At 35.7% G+C, this 15,612-nt stretch overlaps 4 protein-coding genes across 16 annotated transcripts; 1 reads left to right on the forward strand and 3 right to left on the reverse strand.

Moving 5' to 3' along the window:
- Positions 1-393: 393 nt before the first annotated feature.
- Positions 394-5,908, reverse strand: CrebB (Cyclic-AMP response element binding protein B). Of its 13 annotated transcripts, none has more exons than XM_043417914.1 (8): positions 5,757-5,908; positions 4,322-4,532; positions 3,606-3,755; positions 3,317-3,443; positions 2,365-2,454; positions 1,517-1,660; positions 1,088-1,157; positions 394-939 (listed from the first exon to the last, which is right to left on the reverse strand). In XM_043417914.1, exons 2-8 carry the CDS (start codon positions 4,511-4,513, stop codon positions 795-797), a joined length of 918 nt encoding a protein of 305 aa, XP_043273849.1. In that variant the 5' UTR covers positions 4,514-4,532; positions 5,757-5,908; the 3' UTR covers positions 394-794. The 13 variants fall into 13 exon arrangements, with proteins under 13 accessions (XP_043273849.1, XP_043273856.1, XP_043273857.1 ...); XM_043417921.1 differs by having other exon boundaries at positions 4,421-4,532; positions 5,757-5,907; XM_043417922.1 differs by lacking the exon at positions 5,757-5,908 and adding an exon at positions 5,315-5,737 and having other exon boundaries at positions 1,088-1,148; positions 4,421-4,532.
- Positions 5,909-6,938: 1,030 nt separating this feature from the next.
- On the reverse strand, positions 6,939-9,837 carry LOC122409975 (allantoinase). Its single transcript, XM_043417910.1, has 9 exons — positions 9,672-9,837; positions 9,351-9,520; positions 9,151-9,265; positions 8,921-9,067; positions 8,787-8,838; positions 8,609-8,705; positions 8,003-8,495; positions 7,826-7,858; positions 6,939-7,747 (listed from the first exon to the last, which is right to left on the reverse strand). Exons 1-9 carry the CDS (start codon positions 9,819-9,821, stop codon positions 7,619-7,621), a joined length of 1,386 nt encoding a protein of 461 aa, XP_043273845.1. The 5' UTR covers positions 9,822-9,837; the 3' UTR covers positions 6,939-7,618.
- LOC122409976 (glutathione S-transferase LANCL1) lies at positions 9,810-13,183 on the reverse strand. The gene is made up of 9 exons (XM_043417911.1): positions 13,054-13,183; positions 12,489-12,582; positions 12,200-12,379; positions 11,924-12,075; positions 11,480-11,618; positions 11,145-11,285; positions 10,886-11,068; positions 10,469-10,715; positions 9,810-10,197 (listed from the first exon to the last, which is right to left on the reverse strand). Exons 1-9 carry the CDS (start codon positions 13,110-13,112, stop codon positions 10,121-10,123), a joined length of 1,272 nt encoding a protein of 423 aa, XP_043273846.1. The 5' UTR covers positions 13,113-13,183; the 3' UTR covers positions 9,810-10,120.
- On the forward strand, positions 13,043-15,606 carry LOC122409979 (SUZ domain-containing protein 1). The gene is made up of 4 exons (XM_043417927.1): positions 13,043-13,183; positions 13,308-13,484; positions 13,793-13,863; positions 14,323-15,606. Exons 2-4 carry the CDS (start codon positions 13,431-13,433, stop codon positions 14,732-14,734), a joined length of 537 nt encoding a protein of 178 aa, XP_043273862.1. The 5' UTR covers positions 13,043-13,183; positions 13,308-13,430; the 3' UTR covers positions 14,735-15,606.
- Positions 15,607-15,612: the final 6 nt, after the last annotated feature.

A 15,612-nucleotide genomic window follows, 5' to 3' on the forward strand; every position in this document is an offset into this window, starting at 1 on the left:
ATTTAAGATTGAAGCAATCTTGAAAAGTAAGACGATCATTTCATAAATAAAATCTCGGTGCTGTGAAGAAAAAAATAAACGTATTGACGGGGTAACTATGATTGGCGAAATTGTCATTGTTTTTACCTCGAGAACATGAACACGCCATCGAAATTACATTTCAATTCATAGCGTTTGGGTTTTAAGTATTTCTCATTGAAATCATTTTTCTCATCATCTCTTTGTACAAAAAATACGACAATCCTACGAAATTTTTTGTTCATCGTCAACCAATCCTCATTGTCCGTCATCGTCGTTTGAAGAAAAAAACCTTTGGCTTCTCATTTCTTCTCTTCTCCCCCCCTCCCCCCCATTCTTTCTCTCTCCTGCATCATTCGGGACATGAAAGCCGAGTTTTCACAAGCCTTTTGCCGTTATTTTCGTACATAAATACAATATTATACAGAGGACACTTATCTTAATTTACGAATGCATTTACACGTAAAACAATTGTCGTTGGATGGTTCCTTCTTCTTCATTATCCTAAATCCTCGTTATTTTTTCCCTTAATTTCTCAACGACAATGTCGAAAAGAAATATGTATATATATATATATCCATACATATATATATATGTATACATAATTGCATACATACATCCATGCATAAAATTATATATATATATTCATATATATATGGCGATATTAATTGATCGCTTTGTACAAATCGAGACGAATGTACATTCCCAAAAATCAATCGTAACGAGTGATTAAATTGGTTTCTCAAGCGTTATCCAATTCAATCGTCGCTCTCAGCTCAGTCGGTTTTCTGCTGATACAATTCCTTCAATGACTTGAGCTCGTCGATGAGCGTCTGATTTCTGTTTTCAAGTACTGCCACACGATTCTCTAAACATTTTATGTACTCCTTTTTTTTTCTTCGACACTCGCGGGCTGCTTCCCTATGAAAGGAATGAAATAAATAATGTAAAAGTTGAGTTAATTTCAATGTTCGTTCATGCTTGTTTCAACAGGTAAATCATGTTGGCTAGAAAATAATAGATGCAGAGAATTATTTTGAAAAAATTCAGCGGCACACTTCTTTTTTACCTGTTCTTCTGCAACCTCATTTCCCGTTTTCTGGCAGCGTCCTCAACTACGACACCGTGTCCTGTGTAAGCTGAAACATTGCAAACAGGCTGTACTCCTCAAATGATACAAAACAGTTGTGATATTGACTGCTCCTTCAACCCGATTATTCACGTATTTTATGTGTTGTATTATACTGGATTTAGTTTATTTTTATTCAAATTATTTTATCCATAATTAGTAAGAATAAAATGAGAAATTTATCATTTTTCGTCACTTCGTGGCCCGCGCTGGGAAATCAATTTTCAAGGATTCTTTCAGTGTAGAAAAAGAGAAATAATTGAAAGGAGGATTAAAAAAAAATAATAATAAAAACAAAAAAGCAATAAAAAGAAAATCGAAAAATATAATAAAGAGGAGATTATATAGAAAATTACGAAGAATTCACACCTGGGACAAAAAATTGCGTGTCCTGGCCCTGTGCATACTGTACTATAGCTCCGCCCGCCGTTGTTGCATTGCTCATAGTTAGTGTGTGAAGCCCTGGTACACCCTCACCCTGGGTCGCTATTTGTATAGTTCCCGCAGGTATGACTGCAAAACATTTTTAATCGTTTCTTTTTTCGTTTCTTCTTTCAAAACCGAATAAACATTTATTCTCAGCATCGATTCAGTCTGTGTCTTGGACACATCAGACTAATTGTGTCTAGGAAACATTGAATTGAAAAAAAATATGTCTAACGCAAATCGTGGACAGTTTATTTCTTTTTTAGACGATTATTTTCGTGCACAAAAGATCGTCAATTCGTGAGTCTAAAAAAAAAGATTTGACCATCAATTTATCGATCTTTCGAAAACCCAGGACGGTAGTTTCCCGTTTTTTTTTTTATCAGTTTATCCTGCGTACGAAATGTTGCTCGAGTGAAAAGACACCATACCAAGCGACGATCGGTTCTTTTTTCTTTGGTTTGATTGAGAACGATGAAAAAAATAAATAGATAAATAACAGTGTGAAAATTTGGCGGACAGTACACACAGGGATAGGAAAATAAGGCAAAAAAGAGTTATATAATATTCTTGTAATAGAATGACATTTTTTGTAAATTTGAATGTGATGAATTTATAAGAAAGGACTTGTCGGTTAGATGATAGGCGAAAGGATGCACGGCACGAGAGATGACGAGTTCTCAACCCTTCCAACGATGATCAATTTTATTCATTTTTTATTTAGATTGAAAAGAATTTTAAAAAAATAAAAAAAAAAAAACATTACAAACAGAAGAATATAATTGACCAACCTGTTTGGTAATGAAGCGAGTGGGAAGACATGTCACTGTCCACGTTAGAGTCGCACTCTAATGAGGATTCTATAGGAGGCAAATGACCCGCTGCAAACACCGAATAAATTATTTAACCCCCTTGGCCAAAAGAGAATATTTTTTTTCTCATTGTTCACAAATAGATAAATTTATCGATTGAAATTCGTAAATTTAATGAGTGACTCAATATACAACTTTTGACAAAGAAAAAAGTCGATTTTTTGATACAACGTTTTTCTCTGTAACAAATAGTCGCTTTTTTTATTATTAAAAAAAATAACTACTCGCTTTTTCACAATTACATTCATTCGCCAATGGAGCCACATTTACGTGCAGTCAGGTCATACAGGCGGCAAATATTTATTGCTCGTTTTCTTCTTTTTTCAACACTATAACATTTTTGTTTTACGTTGGTCAAACATAAATACAGGGGTAAGGATTGGGACTGCGACCTTGTAAGTTTATATAAAAAAGCCTTGATTAGATGAATAAAAGTCAAGCATGATTGAATGATGATTTTTGTGTTTTATTTTTGTGTGTTTCGGGAACAAAGAATTTGAGAGAGCGCACGAATAATAATAAACTACGCAACATTTTCGGTACACTGACAACGATACGAACTTGGCATGGCATCCTACTTTATCTACCGTTCACACAACATCGTTTTTCTCTGAATAGTATAAAACATAAAAACGATTCCGAAATTGCAAATCATTCAAGATATTCTTTTTTTTTTAATTCATAACTGCTCATATAAACTGACATGCATTCATAAATTTATTGAAATTCGTAATCATTTGGTTTTCTCTCGAAACATCGCCAATCGTGCATCGTTTAAATTTTTTTTAGAATTTCAAATCTACGAATCAACGTTTTTGTATAAGATTTTAAATTATAGAAACTGTAGTCAAAATTTCAATTAATTTCTTACCTGCGATTTCGCTTGCACTTAAATCATTGAGTATTTTCCTGTACGACGCTCGTCTCGTCAGGAGATCTCTTCTCTTTTTCGGCGATTCGTCGTCTGAAAAACTGTCATCGCTTCCGGTTTCAACGACCTGTAAAAATGTTTGTTTCTTTAGACAAATCTTTTAGTCATTCATCATTGGATTTTTGATGAATTTTCATACTATACGTACGATCTTCAGTTATTAAATTTGAATAGATCAATTTTTTTTACGTTTTCCCGTGTAATATTGTCACTATTTATAATCTTTTACCTGCAGAGTCTGCAAACTCCCTTGTGCCGATTGTATGACTGAATTCTGCTTACTGACAAGAATAACATTTCCTTTGGATAATGCGACCGGTTGAATATTTGTTGCGCTCTGAATTACAGATTGGTGATTTGGCTGGATTACGGATTGCACCTTGACAAGCAATAAAAAGTAGCGTTAAAATTTATCAAAAACCATAAAACTCATCCGTTAGAGAAAGCTACATGGCTGCTGTTTAATAATGATTAATATTTTATACTTCTTGGAATCAAAGATGAATGAATACAAACGAGACTCTGAAAGTAGTTTCGAAATCAAAAACACTGAAGTAAAAAACTACGATTCTACAACAACTCAGCAAAATGATTCAAGAAAACACGTGATTAAATTCTCCACTTTGACTTAAAAGAATACCAGCAATCTCCAAATTCTTCCACGTTTTTCCAATATCACAAAATTCTCAATAATTCTCAAACAAAATGGGAATAACTACTGAAAGAATTCTGGGAATTCGGGGAATGTATTTTCAAGCTCAAGTCATCGATAACTACATACAAATAAAAAATAATCACAAGCAATTGATATTGCTCGTAAAGTGGAAAAAAAAAAACAAAAAAGACGATTTTGAAAACCGCAACTTTGAGAAAGGACAGAAAAAATACAAGAATCAATTGGAGTCAGACATCGAAACAAGATACACAGGAGGTACTCCTGTATACCTGAGCGGTCCCTGACGCAGGTAGAGTAAGTTGGACAATGCTGGTTGATGCTACCAGATGGTGAGTATGCTGCTGATGATTTCTATTGAGTGACTGTACCGATGTTCCTAAGGCAGGTGCTGCGTCGCCGCTCTGTGAGCCTGGCGACAGTGAGTCAACAGCCGATCCGTTCTCTTCGACCATACTTTCCATAGCCCGGGGACCGCTAGCCCTTCAAAAGCACACAAATTTGTATCACTAAGAAATTTTAATTAATGATTCATGGACAGACTAGAAATTTTTGAAAAAAAGTCATAGAAAAGAAAATAGAATAGAGTTATCATAATAATAATGGTAATAATCGATAGTTATGGAAGAATTCTCAATCCTAAATTTTATCCCAAATTTTATGAGGACTCATGGTAAAGACTCGAGCATATTCTAAATCTTGAAAAATTTGAAACTGTTAAGAGTTAAAAATGCAAAAACGTCAGAGTACTGAAATTCTAAGTACAATGAAACAAATGCGGCTTTATGTAAAAACAGAGGAAGAGGAAACTGAAATAGTATATAAATTTGATCAACTCAATAAATTATATAATGCCCAAAAAAATTAACTTGATTTTCACAATATTTTGGAAAGTGGATTTGCTTAGTCTCGAGCGTCGAAATCACTATTCGTTCAATATATTTCATAACCATTTGAAATTCCCGCCAAAACTGATGCATGCGTATAATCTGTGAAAGAATGGCGAGGAAGTGTATGAGAGAGAAAGGGCGAAAAAGAATTCGAGTAAACATGAAATAGTAGAGGAAAATGTTGGACGGGAGTAAAAAGTAGAAGCAGAAAAGTATATTGGCGCGGGCACAGTTTGTTACGAGAGCGATATCATATCATGAATCGTAGAGTGAGAATAAATTTTTCGTTCCATAAGGAAATGGGGAGGGAAAATTACGGAAACAAGTCTATCCATCGAAAGTATCAACACACGAGACACTTGCACAAGCACATACACAAATTTCGTATTTGTAAATCCCCGTGTGTGTAGACGCCATATTTCGAAGGATTATAAAGTTCCCCTCTCCCGTGCTCCTCTATGCCTGTGAGCAAAAAGTACGCAAAGTGTCTCTCTCGCGTTTCTCGAACACACACCGTCTCGAGGAGACTCACACACGACAATGAGATTTTAACCGCGATGTTGTTCGGGAAGTGAAACTTTTTTCTCTGCAGTGGTCACACACGTCTTTCTTTGCTTTTTTCGTTTCGTGGACGCGATTGTTATCGTAAACGGCAAAACGTGGATAAAAAAAAACATTCGCATTTAATAGAAATAAAAATACACGAGCGCGTGGTTACGAACACGAAACGTTTCGCGTGTTTTCCGTACTCATCAATTGTTATTATTCTCCAGCTGGGGCTTTTGCAGAGAGGAGAGAGAGCTCTTCGGGTACTTACCAGTTACGTATTTCTCGTCACAAACTTTGCTGCAATCGGAGTGGGCAAACGGTCATGTACGTAGTAAGCCACGTCAAAACTCCAGTGGCTTCGTCACTGGTGGGATACACCACGACCTCCAATACGCGCGTCACCATCAAAATGGCCGCTCGAGGCGCCCCCCACCACTTTTACCTCACCATCCCCCCTTTCACGCTACCTCCCGCGCCGCGGTACCTTATTTTTTACTCCACACTCCTTTTGCTCATCAACTTTATATATTTTTTTGCTACATAAAAAACTTCCTTATAAAATTTTTCACAGTTTTTAGGCGTTGAAATTTAAGCACTAAAGCTTGAATTTTTTTTTCTACGACGATCAAAACTATATATTAGGCAATCTATATGACTAATAGCTATTCGAACATTCTGTTTTATCCACAGAGATTTCGAAAAATGATTCATTATATATACATGCTTTACGTTTGAACATTCAAATGGTAGGAAATATTTTCGTTGTTCAATAATGTTGAAGGAAAGCATTCTTTTATAGTTCATCGGAAAAATACTAAAATTCACAACGAAACGAATGTAAGAACGTTGTTAAGTCGGGTAAATGTGCGAAACTGAAAAACGGTCGCTTTTTTAAAATTGTTTTTATGGGAGTTAAGAAAGCGAATAAAAAACACTCAAATATTCAATCTTTTACCGATCGAAAGCGATTCGAAAATTTTTATATATTTTTAAAGAAAGCAGCAAGCAGACGCTTTGAAAGAGTTGACACGGAGGGAGAGAAGAATAAATGGATGCTGGTAAAAATCATTTTGTTTCAAAACAGCTGCACGGTCGCCGTCGCGGGCGGGAGGGGGGTGGGGGGGAGGCAAGGATGCGGCTGGAGAATTCTCAGAAAAATGAAGTGTAATTATAAAGCGCGGGAACTGGAATTGGATCATATAGCAACCAAACTTTTCCAGTATAGTTTCACGCTCAATTAATATCCATGTATTCTGTGGGCTATCATAAAAATAAGAACTATCAGCTGTGGCTGCATGATAAATTTATTACAAAAATTTCAGGTTATTATCCAAATAAGATATAAGTTTATTTTCACGTACAGCGGAATCCAGGAAGAAGGGGGGGGGGGGAGAGCAGGTGAACTAAATAAGAAAAAAATGGGGATGATTTTTTGTTATGAAAAAACATGTCTGATTCGAACAGAACTTTATTCGTCGTAGGTATACTTTTTATCTCGAAACACTTATGGAACGTTGGCAACGTGACTGAAGAGGGGGGGGGGGGGGCGCCGCTGACGTCATCCGATGACGTCATTGACATATTCGTGTATACCTATAAATATGCAGATGCTTTTTAGAAACGTATATAACTATATAGATCCGTGTTTGTTCGTCGTTTCGTGTATTTAAGTGGATATATATATATACACACACACACGTGTAACGAAGATTTTTTTCCTCATACTGGAAACACTATAGATTGCTCCGAAGATGTTTTTTTCTTGCTCACACATTCTTTTTTATTTTTCTTTCGCTCTTGCTCTCTTCCTCGTACGACGCGTGACTAATATTCTTTTCACCTACTCGAATAATAACGTGAGAAAAAAACTGTTTTTACTCCAATTTGCAAAGGGAATTTTCATGAAAATTTCCTTTTTGGGAGCATGAGCGATTAGTGAATTTTATTCGAACTTATGACTCAACTTCCCCAACTTTCACATTCATTCGAGTAATATGCGAAGAAGAGAACTTAATTTTACACTTAATATCTCGCGAGACTGAAAAATCGTTTTTTTTTTTTTCTTTTTTACGAAAATCATCGAATCCTCTTTTTCCTCTGTTCCCATCGTCTATTCAATTCCCTCATGCGTTATTGATTACGAAGCAAAAGTTTCCCCGTTAATTCGTCGCAAAGTTTTCCATCTGTGTAGACACATCTGCCACGCAGAAATGTAGCGCGAACTCGACCAAACAACTCTTGTCCCTCGTACGGTGTCAACTGTAAAAGAAATTCAAATTTTAATGGTCTGTTTGATTGAACTTTTTCTGAAAATAGTGTCGCAAAATGCTGATTTACCTTGTTTTTGTGGTATATTTGGGCACGATGAATCTGCAATCGCAATTCAAAGGAGATTTTTCAATAATATAATCGATCAACATGAAAATGAAATTAAAAAATTGATTTCGCAGTATCGCAGTATGTTAGGACGTTGAAAAAATAAAATAAAAAAGTTTATTTTTGGTAGATCTTTACCGTGATTATTTCGTCGGGTTCCCAGACAACCAGATCAGCGTCAGCACCGACGCAGATTTTTCCCTTTCGTCCTTCGAGGCCGCACAATTTGGCGGGATTCGCGGATAAGAATTGTGATATTTGTGGCAACGTAAAGCCTCTCTGTCGTCCACCGGTCCATGTCAACGAGAGACCAAACTGCAAGGAGGAAATTCCACCCCAAGCGGAAATAAAATCGCCCCCATTTTTCAAATCTTCCGTGCACGGGGAATGATCGGATACGACCATGTCTAAAATTCCGGTCTTGAGGGCTTGCCACAATTTTTCTTTGTTTTCGCGTTCGCGTATAGGCGGACAACATTTGTACTCGGTCGCACCGTTCGGAACTTTTTCTGCCTCCAGAAACAAGTAGTGATGACAAGTTTCAGCTGTCAAACATGCTCCATTTTTTTTCGCTTTTTCAACAATTTCCAGAGCCTCGGCAGCAGAAAGATGGACGATATGGCAACGAACCCTAAAATAATTTGATGAAAATGCACGTTTTATTTTCATGAAATAGAAATTCGAAAACCAACAACAAATTTTCATTCAAAATATTTATTATTTTCCTGGATCCGATGCACTCACCCAGATTTCTGACATGCCGATGCAACTTTCTCAATTGCATGCATTTCCATCGCTGATGGACGAGATTTTAAAAAATTTTTGTAGTCTGCAGGGTTTCCTACACAAAGAAATATGAAAATTCTTTAAGATCTCTGAGTTGGAATTAGAAAAAAAAGTGGGATAAAAAATATGTATTCACCTGTGCCATTCGTCTTCAAAATATCATCATCGATTTCACACTCTGCGTGAAACTGAAAAATCAAATATTAAAGTTCTTGTAGTTATTATGATTATTACAAGTATGATTTTTGTGTTTATTCGATAAGTACTGACTGCGAGAACAGAGTCAGTCGACTTCAATTCTTCAAGAGCTTCATCAACATCGTCGAACGTGACGTGAGGAAACTCGTCGATTCCGCTTGGCAGTAGAAAACATTTGAAACCGACAACTCCGGCATTGACGAGTGGTTTCAGCTCTTTCTGAAAAAATAATTAATAACGACGTAATTATTTTATTCTGTTTTGTTTTTGTTTTTTGAGTAATTTACAAATTTTTTTAGTACCTTATTTCCCGGAATAACTCCGCCCCAAAATGCAATATCAACGAATGCATTTTTCCTTGCAACCCGAACTTTTTCCTCGAGATTTTGAACACTCGTGGTTGGCGGTATTGAATTTCTAATGAATTAGAAAGTTTGAATTTCAGCTTTGAATTGATGTCAAATTTGTCTATTCATTGATTTTTGAACTCATGAATACGCACAATGGCATGTCAACGATTGTGGTAATTCCTCCGGCCGCAGCGGCCCGCGTCGCAGTTGCAAATCCTTCCCAATCGGAGCGTCCTGGATCATTGACATGAACGTGGGAATCCACGACTCCGGCCATCAGAACGGAATTTCCGAAATCTTCGAAAATCGCATTAGGGTACGACTAAAAAAAAAAAAACTTTTTTTTACAAAATTTCAGGGGCCGACGTTGAACCAAGTATTATGGACATGTATTAAAAAAAAATAATAATAAAACAACAAATTACTATTTATCGATTTTGTAATCATCTTTGTTAGGATTGGTTTATACTCACTTGGCGAATGGATTGTAGTTCATTTTCATCAAAGTCACGAATAATTTTAACGAATTTTCCATTCTCGACTATTAAAATAGCTGGGGAAACTCCATTTTCGAAAACACACTTTTTCGAAATAATAATAATAATAATTCGTAAATTTTCCATTTCGTTTTTGTAATTTTTCTTTTCAAGTACACAAAAAAAGTCAAGCTATTACAGAATTTCAAGAGTTGTTTGAGAATATATAAGCACGGGTTTTTGTCGAGGAAAAGTTAAATTGACACTTGTTCGCGAGGTCGATTGGAATTTGTCGGCTATCTTTATCGCTCGTTTACCAATTAATATTCTTTACACGCGATCACGTCGTTCCTCTCAATCCTTCACAAAAGTTTCAAACCTCGTGGAGTACAAATACCGCTAAAGCTCGAATACGAGTGCTCGAGGATTTTCTTAAGTGGAAATTTTCACAGTGTGTAAGCTGGGAACTTTGCCAGTTTTGGCTGGCATAAATCAACGAGGAAATAAATCACTCCTGCCAAACCTGAAATGATAATTTACAGCTTGTTGAACAGCGAGTCAGGCTAGAATTTATCTTATCTTGAAGAAGATAATTTGATTTTTTTTCATTTACTTTCGTGCAACCAATTAAAAAATAAACACAATCCAAATTTGGTGGATTGAAAATGTTTTTTCAAAGTAATAAAATAATTCATGAAACAGTCATTGATCCTTTAGATCAAGTAAAGGTATGATTGGGTGTATTCAACTTGGAAATTCGAATATTTTATTGGTGGTAATTGATTGCAATATACCTTCGAACAGCGAAAATGGACGATCAGGAACTCTGTCGTAGTCTTTAGCTTCACGACACAACTGTGCGAATTTACATGCTCTGTAGAGGTATTTCAAGTCATTGGTGTGTTGATAAAGGGAGATAAATGTGTAAGCGTTCCCGGCCACTCCGTGACATAAGCCGTAACCCTTCTTGAGAATACCACGTGACCAAACAACCTCCCCACACTCAATGGCCGTTTGTAAATAAGATTCTTTTCCAAAAACCTGAAATGTTTCATAATTTTTACAAAATTATAATAAAAATGCGGAAAACACTTTTTTCCTAAGTACAATGAACTCCACAGAAACTTATGCTTCAACGACTTTCAAGCATTTAACTGAACATTTCATGATATTTGTATTCAATAAACAATTGAGATCGGAGACATACGAACTTTATGGGCTTCCAAGAAAAACATAGACGTTGAAGGTGCACCGTGACACCAATGCACCAATTTATCAGAACTGCTACCCAGCGATGATGGAAAATTGCCAGAAGGATATTTTAACGTTTCCAAATAATCTATCGAAGGTCTTACATCTTGCTCTAATTGAGTTTCAGTCAAGTATTCACGAGCCTGTAAAAGTATATGTTTTAAAATATACTTATTCTCTTTTCATAATGAAATGAAAATAAAAACTTCTTTTCCATACTTGTAGTAAAATGTATAAAATTCCAGCAAGCCCATGAGCACCACCAAGATATTGTTTCTCGTACCACTCGTACATCAAAGGGCTCTCGTGATTATGTGACTTGGAATATTCTTTCCCATCTCTAATAACTCGGTCGATGACCTAAAAAATAAAAACCGTTATCTATCTATGTAGGCCTGATAAGATAAAAATTTCGTTGCTTATTTATTTATCCAAAATTCTCGATCCTTTATAAAAAAAAATGAACATGCTCTTTGGTATGGCTAGGAAAATCTTAAGAATGTCACATCATTTTGATTGAACGAAATCAATGAATAAATAAATAAGTTAAAAACCTGTTTGATGAGATGTTCATCAATTGGCTTCGAGGAAATACGGGAATTCACAAACAGCAAGGCGTATAAATAGCCAATTTTTCCATACAGCAATTCATCCGATTTATCTGCCAGAGCGTTATTGGCAAAAGAGCACAATCTGAAAGCGAATTTCATTTTTTAATTATATGAAATATGGTTTTAAAATGACCAATTCAGATCAACATGAATATCCAGATACTTGTTCAAATAACAACGTCAGAAAAATCTTTAAAATACTAATGCAACAATAAATGGGAATAAATGGAAATCGACACAAACGAGACCCAATGTTTGAAGGAGAGAAAAAACATCTCATCCTTTACAACCAAAGAACGACTCATCAACTAACGATTATTAGTATTGATCGATTGTGGCAAGCAGAAAATTATAACTCAACAAATTGTAAATAGAACGAGTACGTACTTTGCTATCAATTTATGAGATTCGGTTTCGTTACCAGATTCATGTTGAATTATAGCACCAATTGCAAGAGATCCAACACTACCAACGAGAAAAGAAACGTGTCTGTCAGCTCTTTTGTCACTCAGACTTATTTCAATAAGTTCCAGAGCTCTCTGTTTGAAAATCAAATGATGAATCATAGTAATGATTAGGGCTATAATTAAATTATATTGCATTAAATTATTATTGCAATGATAAAATAAATAAATAAAACAACGATAAATAAAAATAATTTACCTTTGAGTAAGATGAGTTGTTCGAAATTCTTCCAAATTGATAATACATTTGAGCAATCCCAGCAGTTCCAGTATAAACTGAAGAATCCTCACGGGAATACCATTCTCTTTTGTTTCTTTCCAGATGTGTTAAAAATTCTTTTGACACATCAATTAGAGTATTTTTAAATGCATCAGTAAGCTAAAAGAATCATAAGAAGAGACCATGAAGATCATAAAAATAAAAAGTAATCAATACTTAGTTTAAATTGATAAACAAATTTATTTGTTAACTTTGCCAATTTTCTTACGTCATTTTTGGTTGTATCGATTTCATCGCAATCCATCGCTGGAGAATAATCTTTAAATGGGTTTTGCCGATGTCGTCCATCGTTAACTGCATTCCTATTCAAAAACATTCTCAAACTTCCAGTACTTTTCTCTTTGCTGTTATTGTTGATAATTAGTGATCGCAGGATTGATCTATTTCGATATACCGTTATAAAAATAAATCACATTCAGGTCACGTTTCTTTTTTAATACTTTCGTATATTTTATGACTTTTGCACGATTTTTGTAACAATTTAGCTGTCAACTGTACGACACAAACAATCGATGAGAAGAAAAAAAATGCAGGAATACAAAAAAGGGTGGGAATTGGAAAAGTAAGGTTACATTTATACCAACGGATGGAAAAAAAATAACCACTTATCAGAAATGTTTGATATGAGAGCCGTGGCGCTACACATCAGGTTATTTAACCGTTGAAATTAGAATCTTGACCCCACCCGGTGAGAAATAGTAGCAGCAGCAACTAGCAATTTATACGTTCACCCCTCTTCGCCTTCTTCGCCTTTTCGGTCCACATTAACTTACCGATAAAAATATAACATTGTATTATAATACAACGCAGTGTGTTGGATCGCGAAATACATGTGAAAACTGACGATATGGATTGTGGGCCATACAGAATTTTCATGCGGCAAGAAGCCCGAGAAACGACTGTGTGGGCACACTTTTCGTAGCTCTTTCTTTCTCTCTTTCTCTTTCTCGGTCTTCGTTAATTCTTGTTAAAGAATATACATGTATATGCATATATATACATATATATTTCTAACTCATTCCTACAGAAATATCTCACGGGACTTTTGTGAGCAAGAGAAAGACTTTTGAACGGCGTTTTTTCGTGTACCTGTGATAGAGAAGAGAAAAAGGAAAGAACCGCAAAAAAAGAAAAGTTTTCTACTTTCGCAATGTCGACGGCCGATGAGGTTTTCGACAGCTGGGAAGAAATGGAGGAATCCGGGGTAAGCGCATTTGTTCGTGTACTCTCGTGAACTAAAACGTGAAAAATTTGTCAGAGCATTGCAATTTGAAATCCTCGAGTGGCGCTTAACCTCAAAGTTATCCTCAAACGGATATTCTTGCGGTATTAAGATTTATTTTTAATATTGCTTTCATACCAATTGAAAATGAAAATGTGAGGGAATGAATTACGTGACATGAAATTTTTTATTTTCAGATCAAATATTTGAAGAATATTTCAAAATAGGACACGACCTTGAAGGCTTTATAAGTTTTTTTTGGTATTAATCAAGTTTCGATTTGCTTACAGGCACTGGACAAAAAACTCAATTCTCTTCAGTTGAACACATCGGAGTGCCTTGCAGATGCTCAGTTACAAACGTAAGAATCAAACATTTTCCCCTTTCTCAATTTATAATTTGCAAGTTTTTCACCCTATAAAAATAAAAATTTAATGTTCACTTTGAGTACTCGCCTCATGACACATTTTTCTGTTCAATCATTTGAAATGGTGAACATGTGCAGTATTTTTCATAAGAATCCCCTCGTACCATGTTCAAGAAGATATTACAAAGTTACCTGAAAGGTATATCTATAGATGCAACATTGTCTTGATGCCAAGTATTAAAAATCAGTAGGGAGAAAAGAAATTTGTGTCTCGGAATCTATGAATTTATGATTGAGCATTTATCCTATTACTTACTTTTTTGAATGATTATAGTGTGACACATTTAAAAATGAATTTTTGTTACTTATTTTTGAGTATGTCTATGGGTTGTGGTAAAATAAACATCAAATTTCATGACGTTTTTTTGATGTATAAATCGTTCAATTTTTCAGTTTGACAACAGGGAAAACGACCACAACTAGAATGATAATTCTAGGCGAGGATGGTATGCGATCTCAGTATGTGCCGCCGAAGCCAACAGTGAAGATTTTAAAACGCCCCCAGCGGGATTCTCAAGGTAGCGGGGATGGTCCATTGACGAACGGGGATAAGCCGAAACAGCCGATAAAGTCGTTAAAGCAAAGAGAGCAGGAATATGCAGAAGCGAGAAAGCGAATATTGGGTGAAGAGAGAAGTCCGGAGGAGCAAATTGGGCAACCGATTAATAAGATACAAGGGAAACAGGGAAACAACGGCAACAATGGGAACAGCGGAGGAGGAGGAGGCGGAGGAAATATATCAAGCAATGTAATCAGAATGCCTATGGGACCGGATGGTACGCCTGGTTTCAATGTGAGAAGGTAGCAAGTGGTGCGAGGAAATTTCCTCTTCTATACCCATCTTTTGTCTCTTGGACTTCTCCTCCGGCCACGGAGAACGAATAAATGAGAGAACACAGTGATTAAAAAGAAAAGAATATAAATGAGACAAAACAAACCAAGGATAAGAAAAGACGTTAAAATAAGTGTAAAGAATATTTGAATGTGGAGACACAACGGCTATGAGGCCGACAGCAGTGAGCAGAATTTTGCTACCCGAATATCCGGGTTAGGGATCAGTCGCAAAGTGGAAACTGACGTTTTGAGTAAAAGAAGAAAAGGAAAAGTCTTGATGAATTCACGACTGATCCCTAGCATGGTGAATGAGAACGCCGCTGGTCCTATTTAATAATGCTAAAAATATGGAAACAAGAGACGAAGATTAAAATGTATGACCTTTGCATTATGGGACATGGAACAAACGCCGTCAACGTGACACTGTTCATTGCCAATTTATGTTTTCACGCATCTCAATCTTAAAAATTAAACATTTTTTTTCTTTTGTTTCTCCATTATCATGACCGCTTGCAGTGGAAGATCGCTAGAGACATTGATAATAACAGGAAAAAGAGAAGAAGTACTATTCATAAACCAGCATATTGAAACTCTTGGGACTTGGATCGAACGTCGGAAATAAGTCTCGTTCGCTCTCTCCTATTAAAAATTCCTCACGAAAATATCGTATTGCTTTTTAAATGTAAATATATATATATATATACATGTATAACTTTCTTCATCAGCTGAGAGATGCACTTTTCTCGAACTGACTTATTGTATATTAAAAGAAAAACGATGAAGCATTTTTTTTCTTCTGTGGAGGAAAAAGTGTAAGGAGTTTAAAGCCATTACGTTTCTCAACTCTTT

The sequence above is a fragment of the Venturia canescens genome, chromosome 4 (assembly GCF_019457755.1).
Source record: "Venturia canescens isolate UGA chromosome 4, ASM1945775v1, whole genome shotgun sequence".
NCBI lineage: Eukaryota > Metazoa > Arthropoda > Insecta > Hymenoptera > Ichneumonidae > Venturia > Venturia canescens.

What these genes read in the sequence shown, in the direction of transcription:
- LOC122409976 (XM_043417911.1), bottom strand. Translation starts at nt 13,112, where the DNA reads ATGTATTTCGCGATCCAACACACTGCGTTGTATTATAATACAATGTTA. An exon ending in ATGAACATCTCATCAAACAG is followed by an intron (nt 11,286 to 11,479) that starts GTTTTTAACTTA and finishes TTTATTTTTTAG; the next exon opens with GTCATCGACCGAGTTATTAG. An exon ending in TTTTCTTGGAAGCCCATAAA is followed by an intron (nt 10,716 to 10,885) that starts GTTCGTATGTCT and finishes GAAACATTTCAG; the next exon opens with GTTTTTGGAAAAGAATCTTA.
- LOC122409975 (XM_043417910.1), bottom strand. Translation starts at nt 9,821, where the DNA reads ATGGAAAATTTACGAATTATTATTATTATTATTTCGAAAAAGTGTGTT. An exon ending in CGACTGACTCTGTTCTCGCA is followed by an intron (nt 8,839 to 8,920) that starts GTCAGTACTTAT and finishes TTGATTTTTCAG; the next exon opens with TTTCACGCAGAGTGTGAAAT. An exon ending in TCGGCATGTCAGAAATCTGG is followed by an intron (nt 8,496 to 8,608) that starts GTGAGTGCATCG and finishes AAATTATTTTAG; the next exon opens with GGTTCGTTGCCATATCGTCC.
- CrebB (XM_043417914.1), bottom strand. Translation starts at nt 4,513, where the DNA reads ATGGAAAGTATGGTCGAAGAGAACGGATCGGCTGTTGACTCACTGTCG. An exon ending in CACGCAATTTTTTGTCCCAG is followed by an intron (nt 1,158 to 1,516) that starts GTGTGAATTCTT and finishes GCAATGTTTCAG; the next exon opens with CTTACACAGGACACGGTGTC. An exon ending in ATGAGGTTGCAGAAGAACAG is followed by an intron (nt 940 to 1,087) that starts GTAAAAAAGAAG and finishes TTCCTTTCATAG; the next exon opens with GGAAGCAGCCCGCGAGTGTC.
- LOC122409979 (XM_043417927.1), top strand. Translation starts at nt 13,431, where the DNA reads ATGTCGACGGCCGATGAGGTTTTCGACAGCTGGGAAGAAATGGAGGAA. An exon ending in AAGAAATGGAGGAATCCGGG is followed by an intron (nt 13,485 to 13,792) that starts GTAAGCGCATTT and finishes ATTTGCTTACAG; the next exon opens with GCACTGGACAAAAAACTCAA. An exon ending in GCAGATGCTCAGTTACAAAC is followed by an intron (nt 13,864 to 14,322) that starts GTAAGAATCAAA and finishes TCAATTTTTCAG; the next exon opens with TTTGACAACAGGGAAAACGA.